The sequence below is a fragment of the Archocentrus centrarchus genome, chromosome 8 (assembly GCF_007364275.1).
Source record: "Archocentrus centrarchus isolate MPI-CPG fArcCen1 chromosome 8, fArcCen1, whole genome shotgun sequence".
NCBI classification, from domain to species: domain Eukaryota; kingdom Metazoa; phylum Chordata; class Actinopteri; order Cichliformes; family Cichlidae; genus Archocentrus; species Archocentrus centrarchus.
In genome coordinates this window covers 13,377,797-13,399,849 of record NC_044353.1, presented here as the reverse complement: position 1 = coordinate 13,399,849, position 22,053 = coordinate 13,377,797, and the positions used below count along the sequence as shown (strand labels likewise).

The 22,053-nt window shown below is 42.0% G+C and overlaps 1 protein-coding gene across 1 annotated transcript; it reads right to left on the bottom strand.

Moving 5' to 3' along the window:
• Positions 1–1,763: 1,763 nt before the first annotated feature.
• Positions 1,764–7,208, bottom strand: b9d1 (B9 protein domain 1). The gene is made up of 7 exons (XM_030736114.1): positions 7,027–7,208; positions 6,800–6,868; positions 6,501–6,612; positions 5,536–5,632; positions 5,313–5,375; positions 4,189–4,256; positions 1,764–2,146 (listed from the first exon to the last, which is right to left on the bottom strand). Exons 1-7 carry the CDS (start codon positions 7,096–7,098, stop codon positions 1,989–1,991), a joined length of 639 nt encoding a protein of 212 aa, XP_030591974.1. The 5' UTR covers positions 7,099–7,208; the 3' UTR covers positions 1,764–1,988.
• Positions 7,209–22,053: the final 14,845 nt, after the last annotated feature.

The window sequence follows — 22,053 nt, the reverse complement described above, 5'->3', positions numbered from 1 at the left end:
AGCAGCGAGTCATGTCGCGTAAACGTGCAGTTGTTTTCTTCTGTCGGTTACTTTTTTTTTGTTATTTCTGTTAGGTGTAAGTTCATAGCCAAGCCTATCAGACCTTTGGAACTGTGTCATCTTTATTTTCTCTTTTGTCTGTTTTATTTCTGTTACTCTAGGTTGTTTCACCCTATGGGTAGGCTATGTAATTCTCTTCTCTTAGAAGCACAACTGTTACCAAAGTCATAGCGACTGTGATTTCTGAGGATGCCGTAGTAGGGTCACCGCTTACTGACATTTTTTTTTTAATTTTTTCTCTTTCTGGTCATCGATGCTCATGATATCAGAGACTCCATTGTTAAAATGTTTTATATTTCAGAACTGTTTTACATTTTTTTCAGAGTTTGTGTAAGAAAGTGTTACTGTTGGCTGAACATCAGCACATTTACTGACAGCGAGGTGAGTGTCTTGTTTTATTTTTGGTTGTGAAAGGCGGGTTGATGACATTCATCCACGGATGAATTGCACCTGGTGTATAGACCCTTCGTTTCTTCAATTCAGAATAGTCTCTTCAGTTCGTTCTCTATAACTGCCAATGTTACTGTGGAAAGCTTGTTTTTCTTCCTTTTCTTTTGATGTGGATTGGCACCCCCTCATGGTCTGCTGTGGTATGATAGCTACACTGCAGGACCGTGGAAAAGCCCACTTAATGCAGACCTTCATTTTTCTCAGGCAAAAGGAGGGGCAGCTCCAACTGTATGTGTGCGCATGTGCTTTTCATGAAGGTGGTGGTGGTGATTTTTGTTTTTTGTTTTTTTATGTTTGGGGTCCTGAATGAATGGATGCAACACCTGCAGACCAGCAAACATTTTACAATTTTTTAAAACAAAAAAAATCTCAACTCAATATATGCAAAAATTAAAGAAGGAAAAGTGAAAGTGATTTAAAAAAAAAAGCAGACTTAATGCTTGGTGTGTTTTTGCAGAATAAAATTTGCTCATTAAGTCTTGTTTATGGAAATGCTACTATGATACTCTAAGCTAAGATGTGTCACCTTCTCACCGGCCTTTATTTCACTGCGGGCCTGACCTTAAACTTTACTCCAGTGATTGCAGAAAAGTTTATAGATGCATTGAAAAGAGGACAAAGGCCTCACAGTAACGGTCACTCCGAAACAGTCGGACACTTCTTCTTGATCCCTGGAAGCAGTTTCAGTCGTGGCTATGGTGCAGTGAAAATGTGGCCTGTGTGTAGCGAGCTCCTCTGCGTTATGTATTCACTATGCTTTTATCAAGAGGACTAACTGACCTTATGGGCTGTCTGTCTTTATATACATAAACAGCCTCCTTTATTCTTTTTTTTTTTTTTTCTTTTCATGTCTATTTACCTTTCTCATAGTACTGGGAGCAGGCTGCTTTTTTTTATTGGATATGTGCTCAACCCGTTGGCATTATAACTGTATAATATAATTTATCATTTGTACTATTGTAACATACTGTTCTTCTGTATACCTTATTATTCTGTGTAATGGGTTTTTGTAGGAAAAGTCATTGTGGTATTTTAACGGCATCTAAACAAATGAACGCAGCAGGCCGCACCCTGTTGGATGAGGACAACTGTAGCTGCAACTGGTTCAAAATAAACTGTGTATCACTTCAGCTCTGTCAACTCTGGTGTGTCTCCTTGCATGTTGTTTTTAGGCTGGGAATGTGTTTGTAACAACTGCAGTGATCAGTTTATTTTTGTTTTATTGTTTATTTTAGAAAAGTGAAAAATTTTAAATGATACAAAATGTATATCTGAAACCACTGCATTCAAATAATTTCATCTCTAGACAATATTTCCAGACGCACACATTGTTGTGACTGTTGCATTTGCAACACACTCATTGTCATTGGGAGGAAGCTGCTGCGCAGAAAACATCACCTTCCAGGACACCAGGGGCTCAGCATGTAGTAGTAATAAGGAGATGTTCTTTGTCCCAAATTTCCTGCAGGCTCATGTGATTATATGTTGTACGGTTGTTCCTCTGCTGACCAGCCAGATGTGGCAGACTGTGAGTTTGGCGGGCCCGATGGTCCTGTGTCGTAACCCATTTTCTTCATGTCTTTAGTCATGATGTGAAAAGAGACTGAGACGAAGCCTTGCGAACGAACCCTAGTCACTGCAACGTAAAAAAAAAAAAAGATACACAGTTCACATTGATAACCAGACCCTGGAAAATACAGAGTAGTGCAGAGTAATGTATGACTTGTGAAATTTAATGGTCACCTTATACAAATTAATGCCCAAAAGTTTGTAGATACATAAACAGGTCATGTTTCTGTACTGACCTGCTATGAATCTAATGGTGCAGTCACACTAGAGTAAAAACCTGATGGCAACCTCCTTACGACTACGAAAAATCAATGATTACAACAAATTTTGAAGAAGCAACACCCTCAACCTCCAGAATACCAGAGGTTGCCCTAGAATTTGGCAACCTGTCCTCAAACAATCACAGTCTGACTGATCGCAGTCACTGTCCGATTAGGGAAGGTTTGCCAATAATTGCCGTTTAATTTATAAACACAGACACATTGCCAGCACTTTACAATCAGTCTGCACCAATGAGCACAACTTGTCTGCTGCGTGTGTCTTTACAATAGAGGACTCTGCTCAACTGGTTGCCAGGCGGTTGTACTACTTGTTGCAGTATGCCGCTATTTGTGAAGGAATTTCTGTTTCAAATCTATGAGGTTCTGGTTGGATTCTGAATGTAAGGAAGTAATGTGAATTTCTGTGTATGTACACTATATACCCAAAAGTATTTGATCACCCAACAGAATGATTGAATTCAGGTGTTCCAATCACTTCCACGGCCACAGATGTTTAAAACCAAGCAGACTGCTTCTACAAACATTAGTGAAAGAATGGGTCTCAGGAGCTCAGTGAATTCCAGCGTGGTACCGTGATAGGATGCCACCTGTGCAACAAGTCCAGTCGTGAAATTTCCTCGCTAATAAATATTAAGCAGTCACTTGTTAGTGGTAGTATGACAAAGTGGAAGTGATTAAAAATGACAGCAACTCATCCACAGAGTGGTAGACCATGTAAAATCAGAGCGGGGTCTGATGTGTAGAGATGTGTAGTAAATAGAGGTCACCAACTTTCTGCAGAGTCAATCACTACAGACCTCCAAACTTCATGTGGCCTTCAGATTAGCTCAAGAACAGTGTAGAGAGCTTCATGGAATGGGTTTCCATGGCCGAGAAGCTGCATCCAAGCCTGACATCACCAAGCTCAATGCAAAGTGTTGGATGCAGTGGGGTAAAGCACACTGCCACTGGACTCTAGAGCAGTGGAGACGTGTTCTCTGTAGGGATGAATCACGCTTCTCCGTCTGGCGATCCGATGGAAGAGTCTGGGTTTGACAGTTTCCAGGAGAATGGTACATGTCTGACTGCTTTGTGGCAAGTGTAAAGATTTTTTTTCTCCCAACCTTGTGGGAACAGTTTCGGGATGGCCCGTTTCTGTTCCAACATGACTGTGCACAAGTGCACAAAGCGGGTCCATAAAGACATGGATGAGGGAGTTTGGTGTGGAAGAACTTGACTGGCCTGCACAGAGTCCTGACCTCAACCTGATAGAAAACCTTTGGGATGAATTAGGGTGGAGACTGCGAGCCAGATCTTCCTGTCCAGCGTCAGTGTCTGACATCCCAAATGGGCTTCTGGAAGAATGGTCAAAAATTCCCATAAACACTCCTAAACCTTGTGGAAAGCCTTCCCAGACAAGTTGAAGCTGTTATGGCTGTAAAGGGTGGGCCGACATCATATTAAACCTTGTGGATTAAGAATGGGGTGTCACTCAAGTTCATATGCATGTGAAGGCAGATGAGCGAATACTTATGGCAATATAGTGTAGACTTGCGATTAGCTGATTTATCAAACTATCAGCAAACTGATAGCCAACAATCTCCATCTTATTGCTGTTTTATCGCCGTCTTGATGCACCAAAGTCACTTTGAAGACAACCTGATTGCGAGTGGTCGCAGACTTGGTCCCCATCTTCTAAACAACCATTTCAAAAGCAACAAGATGGCAATTTCACTGCACGACTGCACTCATTTTGATCGAGCCCTGGTCTCCAACCACTGTTTTCCCTAGTGTAACTGTAGCATGCTAGTGTTGGAACATTTAAGAAATACAAGAAAGTGCCACAGACCTTCTCTGCCTTCACCCTGGGCCACAACTTTAGGATCTGTGTACTCGGGTCGCCGTCCCATCAACCACCTAAACAAAGGAAGGGAACACGTTATACACAGAAAGATACACAGCTGTCAACTAAACTTTGCCATCTTTGAGTACAGTGTTCAGCATTCTCACACGCCTTAATAATGTGTTTACCTCGAGACGGACAGTTTTCTCTGTCTTGTCCTACCCTGGAGTGTTTTTAAGGCAATTTAATTATAAAAAAACTTCAGTATTAAGTTGTTAATGAAATATTTCACATTTGTTTCGGTAAATCTTCTGAGGTAAAGTGCTTCCTGGCACACAGAAAGTGACGCTTTACTGCTCCCAACAGCATCTAAATAACTTGTCAATGATCTTAAAGTCAGAGGATTTTAGGGGCCACTCCAAAACCTTAACCTTAAGTTTAATGAAGAAGTTGATGGTAGATTTGAGGTCTACTTTATCATTGTCCTGTTATACAATCTAGCCACTTTTTACATGCTGTTTGATAAATCAACCTTCAACTTTGTAGCCATCAGCTGGCTTCACGTTCAGGTCTTCAGTCAGTTGCTTAGTTGGGCCCAGGGTCTACGTGTACAAGTTCATTATTTTTTCAAAGCTTTCTAATTACCATAAAACTGCTGATGCTTGATTAACCTTACAAATACTAACGAGTGATTTAGGACCCAATGAGTTTTTGAGGACACGGTCAGGCTATACAAGTAGACAAGTGGCCAAAACACAAGTGCACTTTTGTTGTTGTATTTCAGTATTAACCACAGGACAACAAATTACATAATTTTCCCAGAGGTGCCCAAACATTTGCCCACAACTGCGTGCCACCAAGGTTACGCAACCTTGTGTTGTCAGGAGATAACATGAGCTGGGAATGCGTTGGTGCAGGTTTTTCCCCACACTAAAAAACGGAAGCAGGAAAGCAATGCAAAACAATGTTAAGTATTCTCATCACACAGGTATAAGACTATATTTAGCTGGAGTTATGCACACGCACATACACACACACACAGAGTGGAACTATTTAGTAATGCTCTGAGATCACAAGCCAGCAGAGCTGCTGAGACAGAGACAAGACTGCACACTGATCGCACATCTCACCCTGTGAACTTCTGAAGTCTCCATGTGGGCTCAGGAACAAACATGGGGATGGTTTTTGTATGTCTGAAGAATAAAAATAAGATTCTTTTCTATTTCACACGTTCTCTGTTGAAAGAAGCAAGCGGCGGCCACACTGCTGACATAGCTTAAAGGTGAGCACAAGTCATCTGAAAATGGTGTTGGGTAAAAAAACAAAGAGGAAGTAGATGGGAGCAGTACTGACTTTCCCGGTGCGAAGGGGATGTGCGTTGATCCGTAGCCCCTGACCACATCGTTGCCAAAAACATCTGGACCGTACACACTCACCACAAGCTGAGGCCCTGGAAAATAAACAGGAAGTCATAAATAAATTCTATGTATATAGTAACTTTTATTTATTATTACTAGACCACCTTTGAGTGGCTCCCTTTAGTGGTCACTACAGCAAATCATCAGCTTCCTCTTCACCCTGTCCCTAGCATCCTCCTCTGTCACAACAACAGTCTCCACCAAATCCTCTGTGGTCTTCCTCTTTTCCTCCTGCCTGGCAACTCCATATTCAAAATCCTTTGTCCAGTATAACCACTATCCTTCATCTGCACACATCCAAACCATCTCAGCTTTGCCTCTCTGACTTTGTCTCCAAACCGCTCAACATGTGCTATCCCTCTGACGTACTCATTTCTAATCTTAACCACCCCGGTCACTTCCAATGAAATTCCTAATATCTTCAGCTCGGCCTCCTGTTTTTTTCATCAGTGCCACTGTCTCCATACATCATAGCAGGTCTCACTTGCAAACCTAGCATCTTGCAAACCTTCCTTTTCACTCTTGCTGCCATCCGTCTATCACAAATCACCCCTGACACTCATCTCCACCTGCTCCACTCTGCCTGTGCATGCTTCTTCACAACACCCTCACATACTTCTCTGCCACTCCTGACTTCCTCATGTAGTACCACAGTTCCTCTCTCAACACCCTATCATATGCTTTCTCTAGATCCACATAGACAGTGCAACTCCTGCTGACCTTCTCTATACTTCTTCTAAAGGGTATAATATTTTTGAAAAAAGAAGTTAACTGCTACAAATTAACCAAGTGTTTGTGTGTGTGTGTGTGTGTGTGTGTGTGTGTGTGTGTGTGTGTGTGTGTGTGTGTGTGTGTGTGTGTGTGTGTGTGTGTGTGCATATGTGTCTGTGTAATGCTCACATCCAGATGGATTTGTGCTCTTAAATGTTGCTTCCAGTGGGAAGTTCCATATTAACCTGTGCGACGCCTGACTGCTTTTACTGGCAATTTGCGTGATGCCTTCCTCCAACCCCTAGAGGAAAACAAACAGACAATAACTTTGAGGAGGGGCGATAACAAGGCTGAATGTTAACCATTCGTTCTTTAGTAAAGAATTCATGACCCTTCATCAGAGTAATCGTGTCTTTACTACATGTAACACTGTTGCTGCACCTTCAAATAGTCTTAAGATTTTAGAAAGTGATATGACAGCAACTCACCGTGGTGGGAGCCCAGTCGTGGCCGTAGACAAAACAATATTTGCAGTATAAGTTGTCATATTCTGGAAACTAAAATAAAACAACAAAACATCTGCTTTACATCTGGATGTAAGGAAACATAAACTGAGTAATGAGACAAATCCATGGTACACGCTACCTCGGGCGCTAATAATGCTAGCTGAATAATTAGCTGCTAGGCTCGGCTAAAACACAGAAAGCCCACTCACGTTCGCTCCCTCAATCTGCCCGTTCACCGTGAGAAGAAACACGGAAGGGCTGGTTGCTGGCCCTGCTGCCATTACGGATTTACTTGGTATACTAAAAGCCGAATACGTTTCTCTTTCAAGAAAAATCCAATCCTGCTGCTGGTCGTTCCGTTGCTAAGGAGACGCTTGCTCCTCTCTACGGATCCCTGCTGCATCCAAACTGAACGATCGCGGCAAAGCGATGCCGAAACACTCCCACTGTCCACAAGATAGCGACACTGTACCAAACAGCGTTAAAGAAGCAAATCCAAACACTGAGTAGCATCCCATCGCTTTCTGTAAACACTGAGCAATATCAGGCTGAGGAGGCAGTGATGCACGCAGTCAGCGAGGGTACTGAGTATGGCCACGAGTGACACCATTTAATCAAAAAAAAAACAACAAACAAACAAAAAACAAACAGAAAACAAAACAAAAAAAACAAAAAAAAAACCAGGAAAGGTGGAATGAAGGAGCGCAGGATTACCACATTAGTGCCCAATGCATCGGGTTTATGGGTAGGATTTATTACCATGTCCATTCTCCAGGGCAGACGGTGGTCAAACTTAATTATGTTGGTTGTCAGCCACTGTTAAAAACCAGTGAAGAAGAAGAGAGGCCTGCCAGCACATGGGGGAGTAGGGGGAGACCGGGGTCAGTTCCACAAAACACTTCCACCAAAAACTGAGTTTGATGTAAGTAACTTTCTGGATCTGCAGTACTTTTCCTCTTCTGTCTAAAGTTTAGATGACTGTGAATTTAAATCAATTTGAACTTAAACCATTACTTAATCACTTACATTAATTTGGACTTACATTAACGTTATCTGTAAAACAAACAAACAAACAAAAAAACAACATAGATAATTTTGAACAATTCGTGCCTTTATAGGTGCTGCTAGATAGAATACAAGATTGTAACATGGATGACATATCTTGGGCAACTGTAACAACACTGCGGGCATCTTGATCATCTATGCCATACCTTATTGTTAGAAAATGGACATATTTCACTAAATCAAAATTAAAAATGGCATCTAAAAACACAAATGCATCTTTTTGTATAAAATACTGCCTGCATATTGACAGAAAATGTGAAGGAACTGTCACTTTGTGGGTATAATGTATATATACTGTATCATGTATTATTTTGTAAAAATCAGTATGCCATACATTTAACTTCGGTTTCTTTTAAATAAATATATAAATATGCCCGTCACGTGATCGTATTGCATTGTTCTCTTAAGATAAAAGGCTAAACATTTACAAGTTACATTATTTGAGCCAACTACAGTAAGGTGATTATATTGAAGATTGCTTCTAATTAAGATATAGTGGGTTGATAGGATATTTTTTTCTCTGACATGAATGTTTGAGTCTTGTCATTACTAATGAAAAGATATCAGCTATAATGTTAGTTAGCACGCACATACACACTTGTTTATTAGACCACCTGTCCTAAAAACAAGAAAACACAAATAATTTAGAAATCTGTCAAAAACCTGTTTAAAACTAAAAATTATATTGTTATTTATTAGGCAAATAACAAATTGAATTCACTGAACTTCTCTGAGAAGTCAGAAATCGATCAAGCATAACATTCAACCACTAAAACTAATGTTTCTGTTCAGGAATGCAAGTAAATAACTATAATTTGGCATTTTAATTAATAAAAAGTGCTTTACTATTTTTTCAGTTTTTAAAAAAAATAAAACAGTACATGTACAAATTCATGGACAACAGCAACAACAACAATAATTTAAACTAAAGAGCTTGCACATACTGGTGGATTAACCATTACAGAAATATAAAGAATGATTTTGGTAATTACCAATATTGTTAATTTAGGGCAGCTGTGGCATAAACCTTATATTGGGTAGTGGTCTAATACATTTATTAAGCACTGTATATATTCCTTTTCGTAGGGGTCGGGTGCAGTGTGTGTCAGGTGGTGGTGATGGGCGGAGGCCCTGGTGGACCGATCCCCGGCTATCGAGACTGGCTATTGGGAAATGGAATGTCATCTCTCTGGTGTGGAAAGAGTCTAAGCTAGTACGTGAGGTTGAGATACCAGCTAGACATAGTTGGGCTCACCTCAACGCATGGGCTGGGCTCTGGAACCAGTCTCTTGGAGAGGGGCTGGACTCTGTTCCAGTCTGAAGTTGCCCTCAGTGAGAGGCGGCGAGCTTGGGTGGGTATTCTTGGATCCCTCCGGCTTGTGCCTTTGGGCCGGAAACGGGTCGTGACTGTTGTTTGCGCTTATGCGCCAAATGGCAGTTCAGAGTATTCACCCTTCTTGGAGTCGCTGGGCGGGGTGCTCAAGGGTGCTCCATCCGGTGCTCCATCCGGTGACTCCATCGTCCTGCTGGGAGACTTCAACGCTCCCGTGGGCAGTGACAATGAGACCTGGAGGGGCGTGATTGGGAGGAATGTCCTCCCTGATCTGAACCCAAATGGTGTTTTGTTATTGGACTTCTATGCAAACCACAGTTTGTCCATAATGAGCACCCTGTTCAAACATAAGGATGTCCACAAGTGCACGTGGCACCAGGACACCCTAGGTCACAGGTCGATGATCGATTTTTTTAATCAGATCACCAGATCTGAGGCCATATGTTCTGGACACTCAGGTGAAGAGAGAAGCTGAGCTTTCAACTTATCACCACCTGGTGGTCAGTTGGATCAGGTGGCGGGGGAGGATGCTGGACAGACCTGGGGCACCTAAACGTATTGTGAGGGTGCACTGGGAACACCTGGCAGAAGCCCCAGTCCGCAAGATCTTCAACTCCCACCTCCGGCAGAACTTCGACAGCATTGCGAGGGAGGCTGAGGACATTGACTCGGAATGGACCATCTAGGCTTAGCCATGTGGTGGAATTCTGCCTTGGTGGCCTCAGAACCTTGCCTCTGCTCTTTGCGGATGATGCGGTCCTGTTAGCTTCATCAGGTGGTGGCCTCCAGCTCACAGTGGAACGGTTAGCAGCCGAGTGATAAGTGGCTGGCATGAGAATCAGCACCTCTAAGTCTGAGGCCATGGTCCTCAGCCGGAAAAGGGTGGAGTGCCCTAACTGGATCAGGGACGAGTTACTGCCCGAGGTGGAGGGTTTTTAGTATCTCGGGGTCTTGTTCACAAGTGACGGGAGAAGGGAGCGGGGGATCAACAGATGGATTGGGGCTGCGTCTGCAGTGAGCCGCTGCACCAGTCTGTTGTGGTGAAGAGGGAGCTGAGCGTAAAAGCGAAGCTGTCGATTTACCGGTCCATCTAGGTCCCCACCCTCACCTATGGTCACGAGCTTTAGGTAGTGACCGAAAGAATAAAATCACAAATACAAGCGGCAGAAATGAGTTTCCTCTGAAGTGTGGCTGGCCTCTCTCTTAGGGATAGGGTGAGGAGCGCAGCCATTCGGGAGGGGCTCAAAGTAGAGCCGCTGCTCCTCCACATCGAAAGGAGCCAGTTGAGGTGGCCCTTGCATTTGACTAGGATGCCTCCTGGGCGCCTCTTGGGTGAGTTGTTCCGAGCATGTCCTACCAGGAGGAGGCCCCAGGGCAGACCCAGGACATGCTGGAGAGATTATATATCTCGGCTGGCCTGCTAACGCCTTGGGGTCCCTCTGGATGAGCTGGTGGAGGGTGCTGGGGAGAGGGAAGTCTGGGCTTCTCTGCTTAGGCTGCTGCCCCCGTGACCCGGCCCTGGATGAGTGGAGGAAAATGGATGGATATATTCCTTTTCTCAAAAGATGACTGGTGCATTTCAAGTGGTCTGTGAGTTATGAAGGAAAATGTGAAAAATTGCCCCCGGTCTCCCCTAATACTTTCTGTCTAAGCATTTTTGAAAGGGTGCATTTGAACTAAAATTCTGATATTTTCATAAATCTAACCAAATAGTTTAATTGCCTAAACATGGCCAGAAAAGTGAAAAATTATACAGAAATACTAAACTACCTGGAACTACCTGCCAGAAAGCTTTTCTGGGAGAAAGCCCTGAAAGCAAAAACCGCGTATGACCAAACTACACTGTGGACATAACTGCTGCAGGGCTGGGAGCTTTAAATGAAACCCAACGAGCCCCATTTCCAAATGTCAGATCTACCCTCCAATTAATCAAACTGCATGACGACGACAGGCATGGACTTTATAAACAGTGTGTATGTGATGAACACATTAGTAACACTAAGCGAATGAACACTGTGTTCTTTGTCAAGCAAATGGCACTCTTGTTTTTGCAAACAAAAATAGAAATGCACATCTGCAGTGTGTTAAGCATTTAAAGTAGTTGTGTATCCGTGTATTATAGGGTAAGCACCTATTTTAAAAAAAAGTACGAGAGTTCAATGTTTCTACAAATATAAGCGGTAAATAGTATTTAGTTAAATTAAGTACAAATGTGCATAGCATTTTACCATATTAACAATAAACTGAACAGCATTATGGTAACAGCTGGATTTGTAATGCAGTTGGACTGAATTTAATTAGATGCTACTACTTATAATTGGAAAATATCATCCAATATGTTTTCTCTGTTTGAAACATACATACATACATTTTCAGTGAGGAGGGGATTCACAGCAAAAGGCAAGTACTCCCTCCTTTAATTCTAAGGTTTTACTTATCAGAACATAATTAACAGGTCTTAGAAATAAAAAAATAAATCCTCAGATGACCTACAAAACATGACATTACACCATATCATTGCTTATTTAGCAAAAACTAAGCCAATATGCACCCTCACTGCTTCCATAGGAATGAAGAGGTTACGTGGCAGGTGTTCAAATGCACTTGATTAACTCATTATCAGTTATAATGATTTGGGTTTGTTTTGCAGCCACAGGACCTGGGTGCCTTGTGGCCATTGAGTCAACCATGAAAAAATACCAAATTATTCTAGAGTCAAATTATTCTAGAGTCAAATTTGAGGCCATCTGCGTGACACCTGAAGCTCGGCCCAAATTGGGTCATGCAACAGGTCAACGATCCCAAGCATAGCAGTAAATCTGCAACCGAACGGCTGAAAAAGTCCAGACCTCAACCTGATTGAAATGTTTCAGAGAACTGTGCATACACCAAAACCCACAACGCTCAATTAACTGAAGTAACATTGTAGAGAAGAGTGGTCCAAAATTCTTCCATAATGATGTGAGAGACTCATAAAGTCATACAGAAAATGATTACTTCAAGTTCTTCTGAAACAGGTGGTTCTACAATCTGTTGAATTATGGGATATAGTCTATAGTCTATAATCTATTCATTTACCATTGGTGGTAACTAGAACTCATGGTTATACAGATTGCAAATGCTTTGTGGGCCCGCTATGGCCCAGTTGTCACAGCACACCTGACATCTGCCCTTAATATGGTAGATCTAGCTGAGCTGTGGCAGCCAGATTTGGGCCATACAGTCATTGCTATCTTGGTAACCTACTCTGAGTGATGGGGTAGCAGAAACCAAAAGAGCAAAATGTACATCAACAGGACATTAATATCTGCCAGGCCAATGCACCTGAACACAAGTCAAAACTGCATGAGATCATCTCAGTTACAAAAGGAACAAAGACTCCAAACACATTCGCCAGTTCACATCAAGAGTAAACCTGAATGAAATGCTGTAGAAAGAAGCTTGTAAACCACAGGGAAGTTTTTCAGCCCTCATGATAAAATATTACTGCCTACCTGAAGCCGTATCTCAATCTGGAACTAATTGCTCTAAACACATAATTGGCAATATGGGCCAACTCTGCTAAATATGAATGAAACAGTTTCATGATAAACCAAATCGTAACTCCTGATATTTTTTAACTAGCAGCTAAAATTGTCCTGCATCAACCAACGTTAGAAGGAGAAGGAGAACTTTACTGATCCCAGAGGGAAATTCATAGGTGCAGCATGTGCTATTTGTATGAGAATTAAAAAGGCTGATGATTTAGTGAAAGTCTCCCAGCTGCAGGTGCAGCATGCAAAAGTGGGTTTGTTTTCTCTCGGTTAGTACATGGGAGAGGGTGGTGACAAACCTCTTTTTTTTTTAAGTCTTTTAAGGGGACTAAGTCTGCAGTGTTAAAATATTTTGCAGAACATGCTAAAAGAAAACTGCTGCAAAAGGAGGTAACACTTCACATCCACTAGTGACTTCTCTATAGCAAATCTCGGGTAAGTCACCTTCATAGTTTTTCTCCTGCTCTGTTGTCTCGCTGTTGCCTCTGTTCGCCCTTTTGTGCTATGTAGTTTAGCCACCCAACCAGTTTTGTTTGATGGAAATGTAACAGTTGTCAGCCTACTTTTAAAAATGTTCAAAAGGAAGAAACACTGCTGAATCCTACACAGAACGTCACACATATGGAAATGCATACAGAAGATAGACTGTGCGCATGTTTGATAATGTAACAAATGGTATTCAGCAGTGAAACATGATATTAATAATATTAATGGTCCTGTGTCCTCATCTATAGTGACACAGACACCGGAGCATTTAAAAGACAGGCTGCTTTTTCGCCCACTTCAAAGAATACTCAAGTCCTCACTGCAGCCATTTCTTTTTACATTTCAAAGCATTTCACAGGACAGGACGCCATTTCAATTTGTCGAGAGGTCTGGCTCTGTGAAAGTGATGAAGGTTGCCATGCCTCACTACAAAGTGCCATCACAAAGATTCTTTTCCAAAACTGAAATCCCAACCTGTACAAGCAGATTAAAATGGCAAAACAAAACAAAAACAAAACGAACTTTATGGTTTGCTGCAAGTGCAGGGCTGATCAGCCCCTGCATCAAATCTTTCGTTGCCCATTTACCTCAGAACAGACTGGAACTGGAATCAAACCTCAGGCACCAGAGAGGTTTTTGTTTTGTTTTGTTTTTTTGACAATATGCTGGAAAAACTGGGGCTCAACAAGAAACACAGCAGAGAATGCCACAAATATATTTAAAGCCTCTGAAGAGTCCTTATAATCTATGGCTCATGGTCTTTTGGCCATTATTTGAACCTGGCCTTCGGCTGAAAATTAAGGCTTAATTCTTATAGTTATTTAATGAAAGGCTTCTCATAGAGTTAAAAAAAAAGACAAATGCCATTTGTTTAGGGAGGAAAAACAAAGAAATAAAATACCTGTTATGTTGTTGTTAGAGTTAATTGGTATGTTTGAAGTGCTGCGATGCTCAGACACATGAAACCAATACATTTTTATTCACCCATTTATTTGTCAGAACTAGAGGACACAAATTTCATTTGAATTCCTTCCAGCCAGCTCCTTAATGGTTTTGTTTGGGCCTGTCTACAGTATTCATTTTTCTCTTAATTGGAAAATGTTGATTTATGCAAACTGGACTAATTTAATTGCATGTTAATTTTTCTATTTTTTATATGTTTTCCCACATTGTAGGTTAAAATGTTGATGTGCTTGGTTTTTATGATGCATCTATTTATTTCTTCATCCAGAGTTGCCCTTAAAGTGAGTGGAAATTTATTTCCATCTGCTGAACAGTACCAAATGGATTCCCGCTTTCTATCAGTACAGTTTTTTGACGGCTCAGTGGAGCCTTTATCTGTGGCTCTGAATGCCACGTGGGCAAGGCCAAACTTAGCCCATCCTAAATCACTGACCACTTAGCCATTCATATAACTAGCTACAAGGAGAGACTACTTAACTCACTGCTTAATAGGGAGCCTTTTAAAGAATTTAGAACATGGAAAATTATCCATATATGCCAGGTTTCAAGAAACAAAAAGTACAATTTAAAATTGCTCTGCTAATATCAGGATAATTTATTCACTTAGTACAGTTCAGAGTCAAAGATGGCACCTTATGTCTTCCTCGAGAGATGAAACATTATTATTACTCCTCCAGAATTAGGCTCTGTGTTATTACAGAGAAGGCTTTGACACTGATTTAGGCCACCGCATTTACATTTATTATTCATAATACATTTATAATTTAGCAGTATGTAAATGATGAACTAAAATTTTATAAACTTTCACAACTCTACACCTTGCATTAACTCTAAAAAGCTGCTTTGAATTCTGTCTGATGTATCCCAAGAGCAGTATTAGCAAGAACTTTGCCCTCAAAATGGCAAATAGGGCAATAATTAGGCTACATAGTTGTTCTCTGCACACATACCAGTATTTCCTTCCTCTTCTTCATCCACCACCTCTATTTTTTTCTGTCTTTGTGCCCTGCTGTCAGATAGCTGTAGCCCCCTTCACCAAACCCCACCGTCATGAGTGGCTAACCTTTATTATTGCCCAAACAGCAGCTCTCTTTCCGTCCACATAATATTGCACTCCCCCCCACCTCTGAAAAGCTTTAAGATCAGCAGCTTGAGGGGACTGGAAGGTTCCTACAAGAACCTCTGCTTTCTCCCAATCTGCCTTTTCCTTTAGAGCTGTCAGAGAATGAAATAAGCTTCCTAAACATATGAAAACTATTATTTATTTCCATCCTTTCTCGTATGATGTCAAAAGGTGGAGTCTGAGAAATCAGATCTGTCAGCATTAACCATCTAACAGTTTGTACACTGCTCAGAAAAATAAAGGGAACACTCAAATAACACATCCTAGATCTGGATGAATGAAATATTCTCATTGAATACTTTGTTCTGTACAAAGTCGAATGTGCTGACAACAAAATCACACAAAAATCATGAATGGAAATCAAATTTATTAACCAATGGAGGCCTGGATTTGGAGTCACACACACAAAATTAAAGTGGAAAAGCAGACTATAGGCTGATCCAACTTTGATGTGATGTCCTTAAAACAAGTCAAAATAAGGCTCAGTATTGTGTGTGGCCTCCACGTGCCTGTATGACCTCCCTACAATGCCTGGGCATGCTCCTGATGAGGTGGCAGATGTTCTCCTGAGGGATCTCCTCCCAGACCTGGACTAAAGCATCCACCAACTCCTGGACAGTCTGTGGTGCAACGTGACGTTGGTGGATGGAGCGAGACATGATGTCCCAGATGTGCTCAGTCGGATTCAGATCTGGGGAACAGGTGGGCCAGTCCATAGCTTCAATGCCTTCATCTTGCAGGAACTGCTGACACACTCCAGCCGCATGAGGTCTAGCATTGTCCTGCATTAGGAGGAACCCAGGGCCAACTGCACCAGCATATGGGTCTGAGGATCTCATCTCGGTACTTAATGGCAGTCATGCTACCTCTGGCGAGCACATGGAGGGCTGTGTGGCCCTCCATAGAAATGCCACCCCAGACGATTACTGACCCACTGCCAAACCGGTCATGCTGAAGGATGTTGCAGGCAGCAGATCGCTCTCCATGGCATCTCCAGACTCTGTCACATGTGCTCAGTATGAACCTGCTTTCATCTGTGAAGAGCACAGGGTGCCAGTGGTGAATTTGCCAATCCTGGTGTTCTCTGGCAAATGCAAAGCATCCTGCACGGTGTTGGGCTGTGAGCACAACCCCCATCTGTGGACGTCTGGCCCTCATACCATCCTCATGGAGTCGGTTTCTAACCGTTTGTGCAGACACATGCACATTTGTGGCCTGCTGGAGGATATTTTGCAGGGCTCTGGCAGTGCTCCTCCTGTTCCTCCTTGCACAAAGACGGAGGTAGCAGTCCTGCTGCTGGGTTGTTGCCCTCCTACGGCCTCCTCCATATCTCCTGGTGTACTGGCCTGTCTCCTGGTAGTGCCTCCAGCCTCTGGACACTACGCTGACAGACACAGCAAACCTTCTTGCCACAGCTCACATTGATGTGCCATCCTGGATGAGCTGCACTACCTGAGCCACTTGTGTGGGTTGTAGAGTTCCTCTCATGCTACCACGAGTGTGAAAGCACCACCAACATTCAAAAGTGACCAAAACATCAGCCAGAAAGCATAGGTACTGAGAAGTGGTCTGTGGTCCCCACCTGCAGAACCACTCCTTTATTGAGTGTGTCTTGCTAATTGCCAATAATTTCCACCTGTTGTCTATTCTATTTGCACAACAGCATGTGAAATTGATTGTCAATCAGTGTTGCTTCCTAAGTGGACAGTTTGATTTCACAGAAGTTTGATTTACTTGGAGTTATATTGTGGGTTTTTTTTGTGTTCCCTTTATTTTTTTGAGCAGTGTATTTGTTTCTGGTTCTTTCAGATGGGAGATTATGTAGATGTGTTTGATATTTATGTGTGATGGTAACTGACATGTGGGACTTGGGTGCTGTGTTACAGTCTGCATAGCTCTAAAGCACCTTTAGCGGGGGTCTCAGTTGCATTTGTATCAGTATAATTTGCTCCTTGATGATGTGATTTTGTGGATTTTTATTTGCTGCTTGAACTGCCCACTGACTGTAGATAGAAATTAGCTGGTAGCTAAATCTAGAACAATCTCTCATCTTAGGTGAATAATGTTCTTGTACATGGTTCCTGACAAATGAACGGAACACATGATACAGTCCAATCCATTGCAAGATAATATGAAGACTCTTGATGGTGAAACAAGTTCAGCACTGCCACAGGAGTTTTGCACCAACTCAGTGATATCTCAGGCTAATGTGTCCCAAGCAGACCTAGCAGGGGGAAATAACCTCTAAAGCCTGCTAAATGTTTTTATAGAGCATTTTGACTGGATGGATGATGGCTGAAAATCGGTACATAATGAGTTTAATTTAGTTTAGTAGGTCTTTGAACTTGGTAAAGACTGTGACCAAAGTGCATGAATAAGTCTGGAGGGTACGCTGTTAGGATTTCATGCTTGATGTTTAACCTCAGCAGCAAGCTTTCCCTTTCCTGGGAGCATCTTTCCAAACAGCCAGCCATTTTCATGTGAAACAATCCCTCCTGTCACACTGCAAACATGATCACTACCACTGAATCTGGGTGCCGACTCAGAACCTGGTTAAGAATCTTTAGCGGATCTCTGGCGACAAAGTTAGAGAAGTTATGGTTTATTATGTTTAGGTGCATGCACCCCTTTCCACTCTGTGAAAGAAACTGGAATTGCTCTCCACTCTGTCTTTTCTACTTATTGCCCCCAACCCCATCATGCCCCTTATGAGGTAAATCTCCTTTCCTCTCACCTACTGCATCCCGCATCTTCTGCTCCTGTCCCTCAGCTACATGAAGAGACTGGCAAACGTTTCTGCCTTTTTCTCCAGACCCCATGTATCACTTCTCATCTCCATCCCAGCATCTCCCCAAACCTCCTTCTCCTCCTCCCACCGCTTCATTCTCCCTCCTTCCTCTCCAGTTGCCATATTTTGTCTCCTTTTTTTTCTCCAATTTCTGCACTCCTTCCCTCTTTTTTTTAATCCCCCATTGCTTTTTCCTCATCTTTCCAGCTTCTCCCACCTCCATCTCTCCAGCAGCTTTCCTCCCTTTCTCCTCATCTGAACCAGTTGCATTCTTATTCTTTCTCTCCTGTCCCTCCACCTCCTCCTTCTGCCACATTCTGTCCCTCTTTTTCCTCATCTCAGTCATCTACCCTACCCCCCTTTTGTTCCTCCTCCATCTCCCCAGTCATCCTTCTTCCTGCCAAGCGCCTGATTTAGAGTTAGACAGCTTTATGACTGGCATCCCATTTAAAGTTGTGGCCAGTTCAAAGGGGTCAGTTGGCCCATATAGGATTTTTCTAGACTTTTTTCCCCCCTTTACCTAAAACTGGACTGTGTTACACAATGTAAATGGCTATATTTTGAAATACAAGCTCACAAATCAGGCCTCTATACACCTTTTTCATATTTCTACTGAAAATTTGCTTGAAAATGCCAAGTGCTAACAGTGGAAAAACACACATTTCACTGGCTATAATGGCGAATCTTTTTTAGTTTTCATGTTTAGCAGTGAGATCATACCTTCACAGGCTGTCTCTGGGAAAACGTCTGGATGAAGTGTCCTTCACAGATGAGTGTGATTTATCCAGAGCAGGGGCAGAAAATAGAAACAAATGGAGGGAGCAACAGACTGAGAGAGGAGAAAGAGTTACGGCATATTTCTGACTTCCGCATATAAACACTTACTGTCTCTAACAAGCTGTCACAAAATATTACTTATGACAAGCAAAACAACGGAAGTGAGCCATGCTGATAGAGTTCGGTATCTCACGCTGTGACTAATGGTTTATGACCACCGGTGCAGCGAATTTGCTCATAAGAGGAGACCTTCACACTTAACCTGCTGCTGAAGTGTGTGTGTGCGTGGAGGAGCAGCTGTGGGTGGGGAGGAGAGCAGGAAGAGGGCGCAATAGAGAAAGTGACATAATCAGAAGAAAGCAACAGAAAGGGCATGGAAGAAGTAAAAGAGAGAGAGGTGAATAAAAGGACAGGGGGGGGGGGGGGGGGGAGCAGTAATGGTGATGGAGATGAAGAATAATAAATATCACAGAGAAGGGGAGAAGAAATTGAAAAAAGGAGGCTGGGGGAATTGCAAGAGACAAGCTACTGAGAAAATATTGAGAATGAGAGATAATTAGAAAAATTATTAGAATTTTTTTTAACTTTCTGGATGATAATAAAGGCCCTGCTCACCATTTCTTACTAATTCAGGTGTTTTCACTGGACTGTGTGGGTGTGTACTCACTGCTTGACATCTTTTTTCGCTTTCCTGTGTTTCAGCTTTGCTGCGCCTACTGGGCTGAGACAGCTTACACCTTTATCATTTTTACAGGCCTTTTTCACGGTAGATGTTTCCATTCGTCACAGTAGGAGAAGCGCAGGGTTACTAATAACATTAACTGTGGCTCTGCGGCCTTGCAAGCCATCGCGCTCAACACCAGGACCCTGAAAACAAAGCCGTGAAATGGAATTCAGCCATCTTTAAATGTAATATTTATGCCCGTGCTTTTTACTGTGACATTTCAAAATATCTTATGTGAAAAGGCTTACTGCATTCTTAATAGAAGTTGCCCTTCAGAGATCCCATACAACCTGAAGCACAGCCCTGCTCGTCTTTAAAGAGACTCCATTAAGCTCATTTACCAGCACTGTTTTAATTATTTATTTATTTTTGTTGTGGATTTACTAGAAAATATTTGCTTTAATGTTTAAAAAGCACTTCGTTTTTCTTATACTGTACATTTCTGTAGCACCTGGTTGTTTCACTGGTTGTCCATTCACTCTGTGTTTATTTACAGCCACGTGACTCTGGCTGTAAAAACTAGGGTTTAATCCCGGGATCCGGGATTCCCGGGAAATGCGATCAGAACCATTTCCCGTTTCCCGGGAAACGTTAGACGGGAAACCGGGAAAAAAGTCGCGCGCGTCGATTTGACTTTCAGAAAGAAAAGAAAGCTTCAGAATGTTAAATTTAAGGAAATATTGAGAGAAGGGTTCGTTTAATGCGAAAAGCATTACTCTTCATTTCAGGCAGGTTCAGCCTCCGTTTAAGGCTTCAGCCTTCATCTCAAGCGTTTTAATAGAGGTATTACACAGTTGTACTTTTTTCCTCTTTAATTTGTTGAAATCGTAGGCAATGTGTTTACCCTAAGGTATTTTGTATTATATAATTTTATATTATTATATATTGTTATATTGCATTATATAGCCTATAAAATATGCCTGCCCTGAACAATAAAGAAATATCTGTTTAACTTCGAGTGTTTCTTTTCCTCGTTTGCAGCCGCTTACTAACAATCATGAATTAGGATACGGGCCTAATGTGTGAAGAAATTATCATGAAATAGATTGCTTTAACATATTTCGCTTTTAAAATGGAGTTGAGTAAAATTTATATTTTTTAGGCTATAAGGATTGGCCAGCTTTTCAATAGACGATTCACAGCGAACCTACTTTAACCCTCAGACACGGTGTTATAAATTTGCTGTTGCCAGAATGGCAATGACCAAGTCGTAGTGCATTACTCAAGGCCCTGTGTTATGCCATATTATAGTGTAGTACGGTAGTTAACTTTTCAATGACTATTACAGCGTTCCACTGGTGGAGATATAGCGCAACAGATGTCGCCACGACAGCGTGGCTGAGCCTTTATCAATGCTGTGGAGATGAACCGTATTGTTTTGCACCAGCAGTTGTAAAATATCTTGGTATAATTCCATGTACAATGGAGGAATATTCGAATTATATTTGTTAAGGGAGTGTTGAGGAACGATACAACACCGCATAGCTCGAGCACTCGAATGCAGAGATGTAGGTTTTATTGCGTTAATCAAGCCGACGTTACCCCCTACTGGGCATAACAGGACATAGCTGGAACGCTACCTCTACAGTATCAGAATAGGTTAAGCCCGACACAGGCTACAGAAGGCCTAATTAAAATAAATAAATAAATAAACTTTTTCCCGGGATTCCCGGGAAATGGCTCGTCATTTCCCGGGATTTAATTCATGTCATTTTCGGGAAAAATATTAAACCCTAGTAAAAACTAAGTACGCCTTGTTATTCACTAGCTCGTGGAACCTCCTTTAGCAACAGCAACTTGAAGTCATGGTTTTCTGTATGATTTTATCAGTCTCTCACATCTTTACAACTTTGCTTCAGTTCAGTGAGTTTTGTGGGCATTTGTTTATGCACAGCTCTCTGAAGGTCCTGTCAGAGCGTTTCAATCGGGTTGAGATCTGGACTTTGACGGGACCATTGCAGCGTCTTGATTCTTTTCTTTTTCAGTCAGACTTTGTAGATTTGCTGCTGTGCTTGGGATTATTGACCTGTTGTATGACCTATTTTGGTCAAAGCCTTAGTTTTTGGACAGATGGCCTCACATTTGAGTCTAGAATACTTTGGTACACAGAGGAGTTCATGGTTGACTCAATGACTGTAAGGTGCCCGGGTCCTGTGGCTGCAAAACAAGCCCAAATCATCACCCCTCCACCACCGTGCTTGAAAGTCGGTATGAGGTGTTTGTGCTGGTATGCTGTGTTTGGTTTTCTCCACTGTGCATTGCGGCCAAACATTTCCATTTTGGTCTCATCTGTCCAAGCAACATTATTCCAGAAGTCTTGTGGTTTGTTTAGATGCTGACATGTTTTTTTTTTTTTTTTAGAGAGAGAAGAGGCTTTCTCCCGGCAACCCTTGCAAACAGGCCAAACTTGTTGAGTCTTTCAAATTGTATTATCATAAACTTTA

What these genes read in the sequence shown, in the direction of transcription:
- b9d1 (XM_030736114.1), bottom strand. Translation starts at nt 7,098, where the DNA reads ATGGCAGCAGGGCCAGCAACCAGCCCTTCCGTGTTTCTTCTCACGGTG. An exon ending in GGCAGATTGAGGGAGCGAAC is followed by an intron (nt 6,869 to 7,026) that starts GTGAGTGGGCTT and finishes GTTTTATTTTAG; the next exon opens with TTTCCAGAATATGACAACTT. An exon ending in GAGCACAAATCCATCTGGAT is followed by an intron (nt 5,633 to 6,500) that starts GTGAGCATTACA and finishes TTTATTTTCCAG; the next exon opens with GGCCTCAGCTTGTGGTGAGT.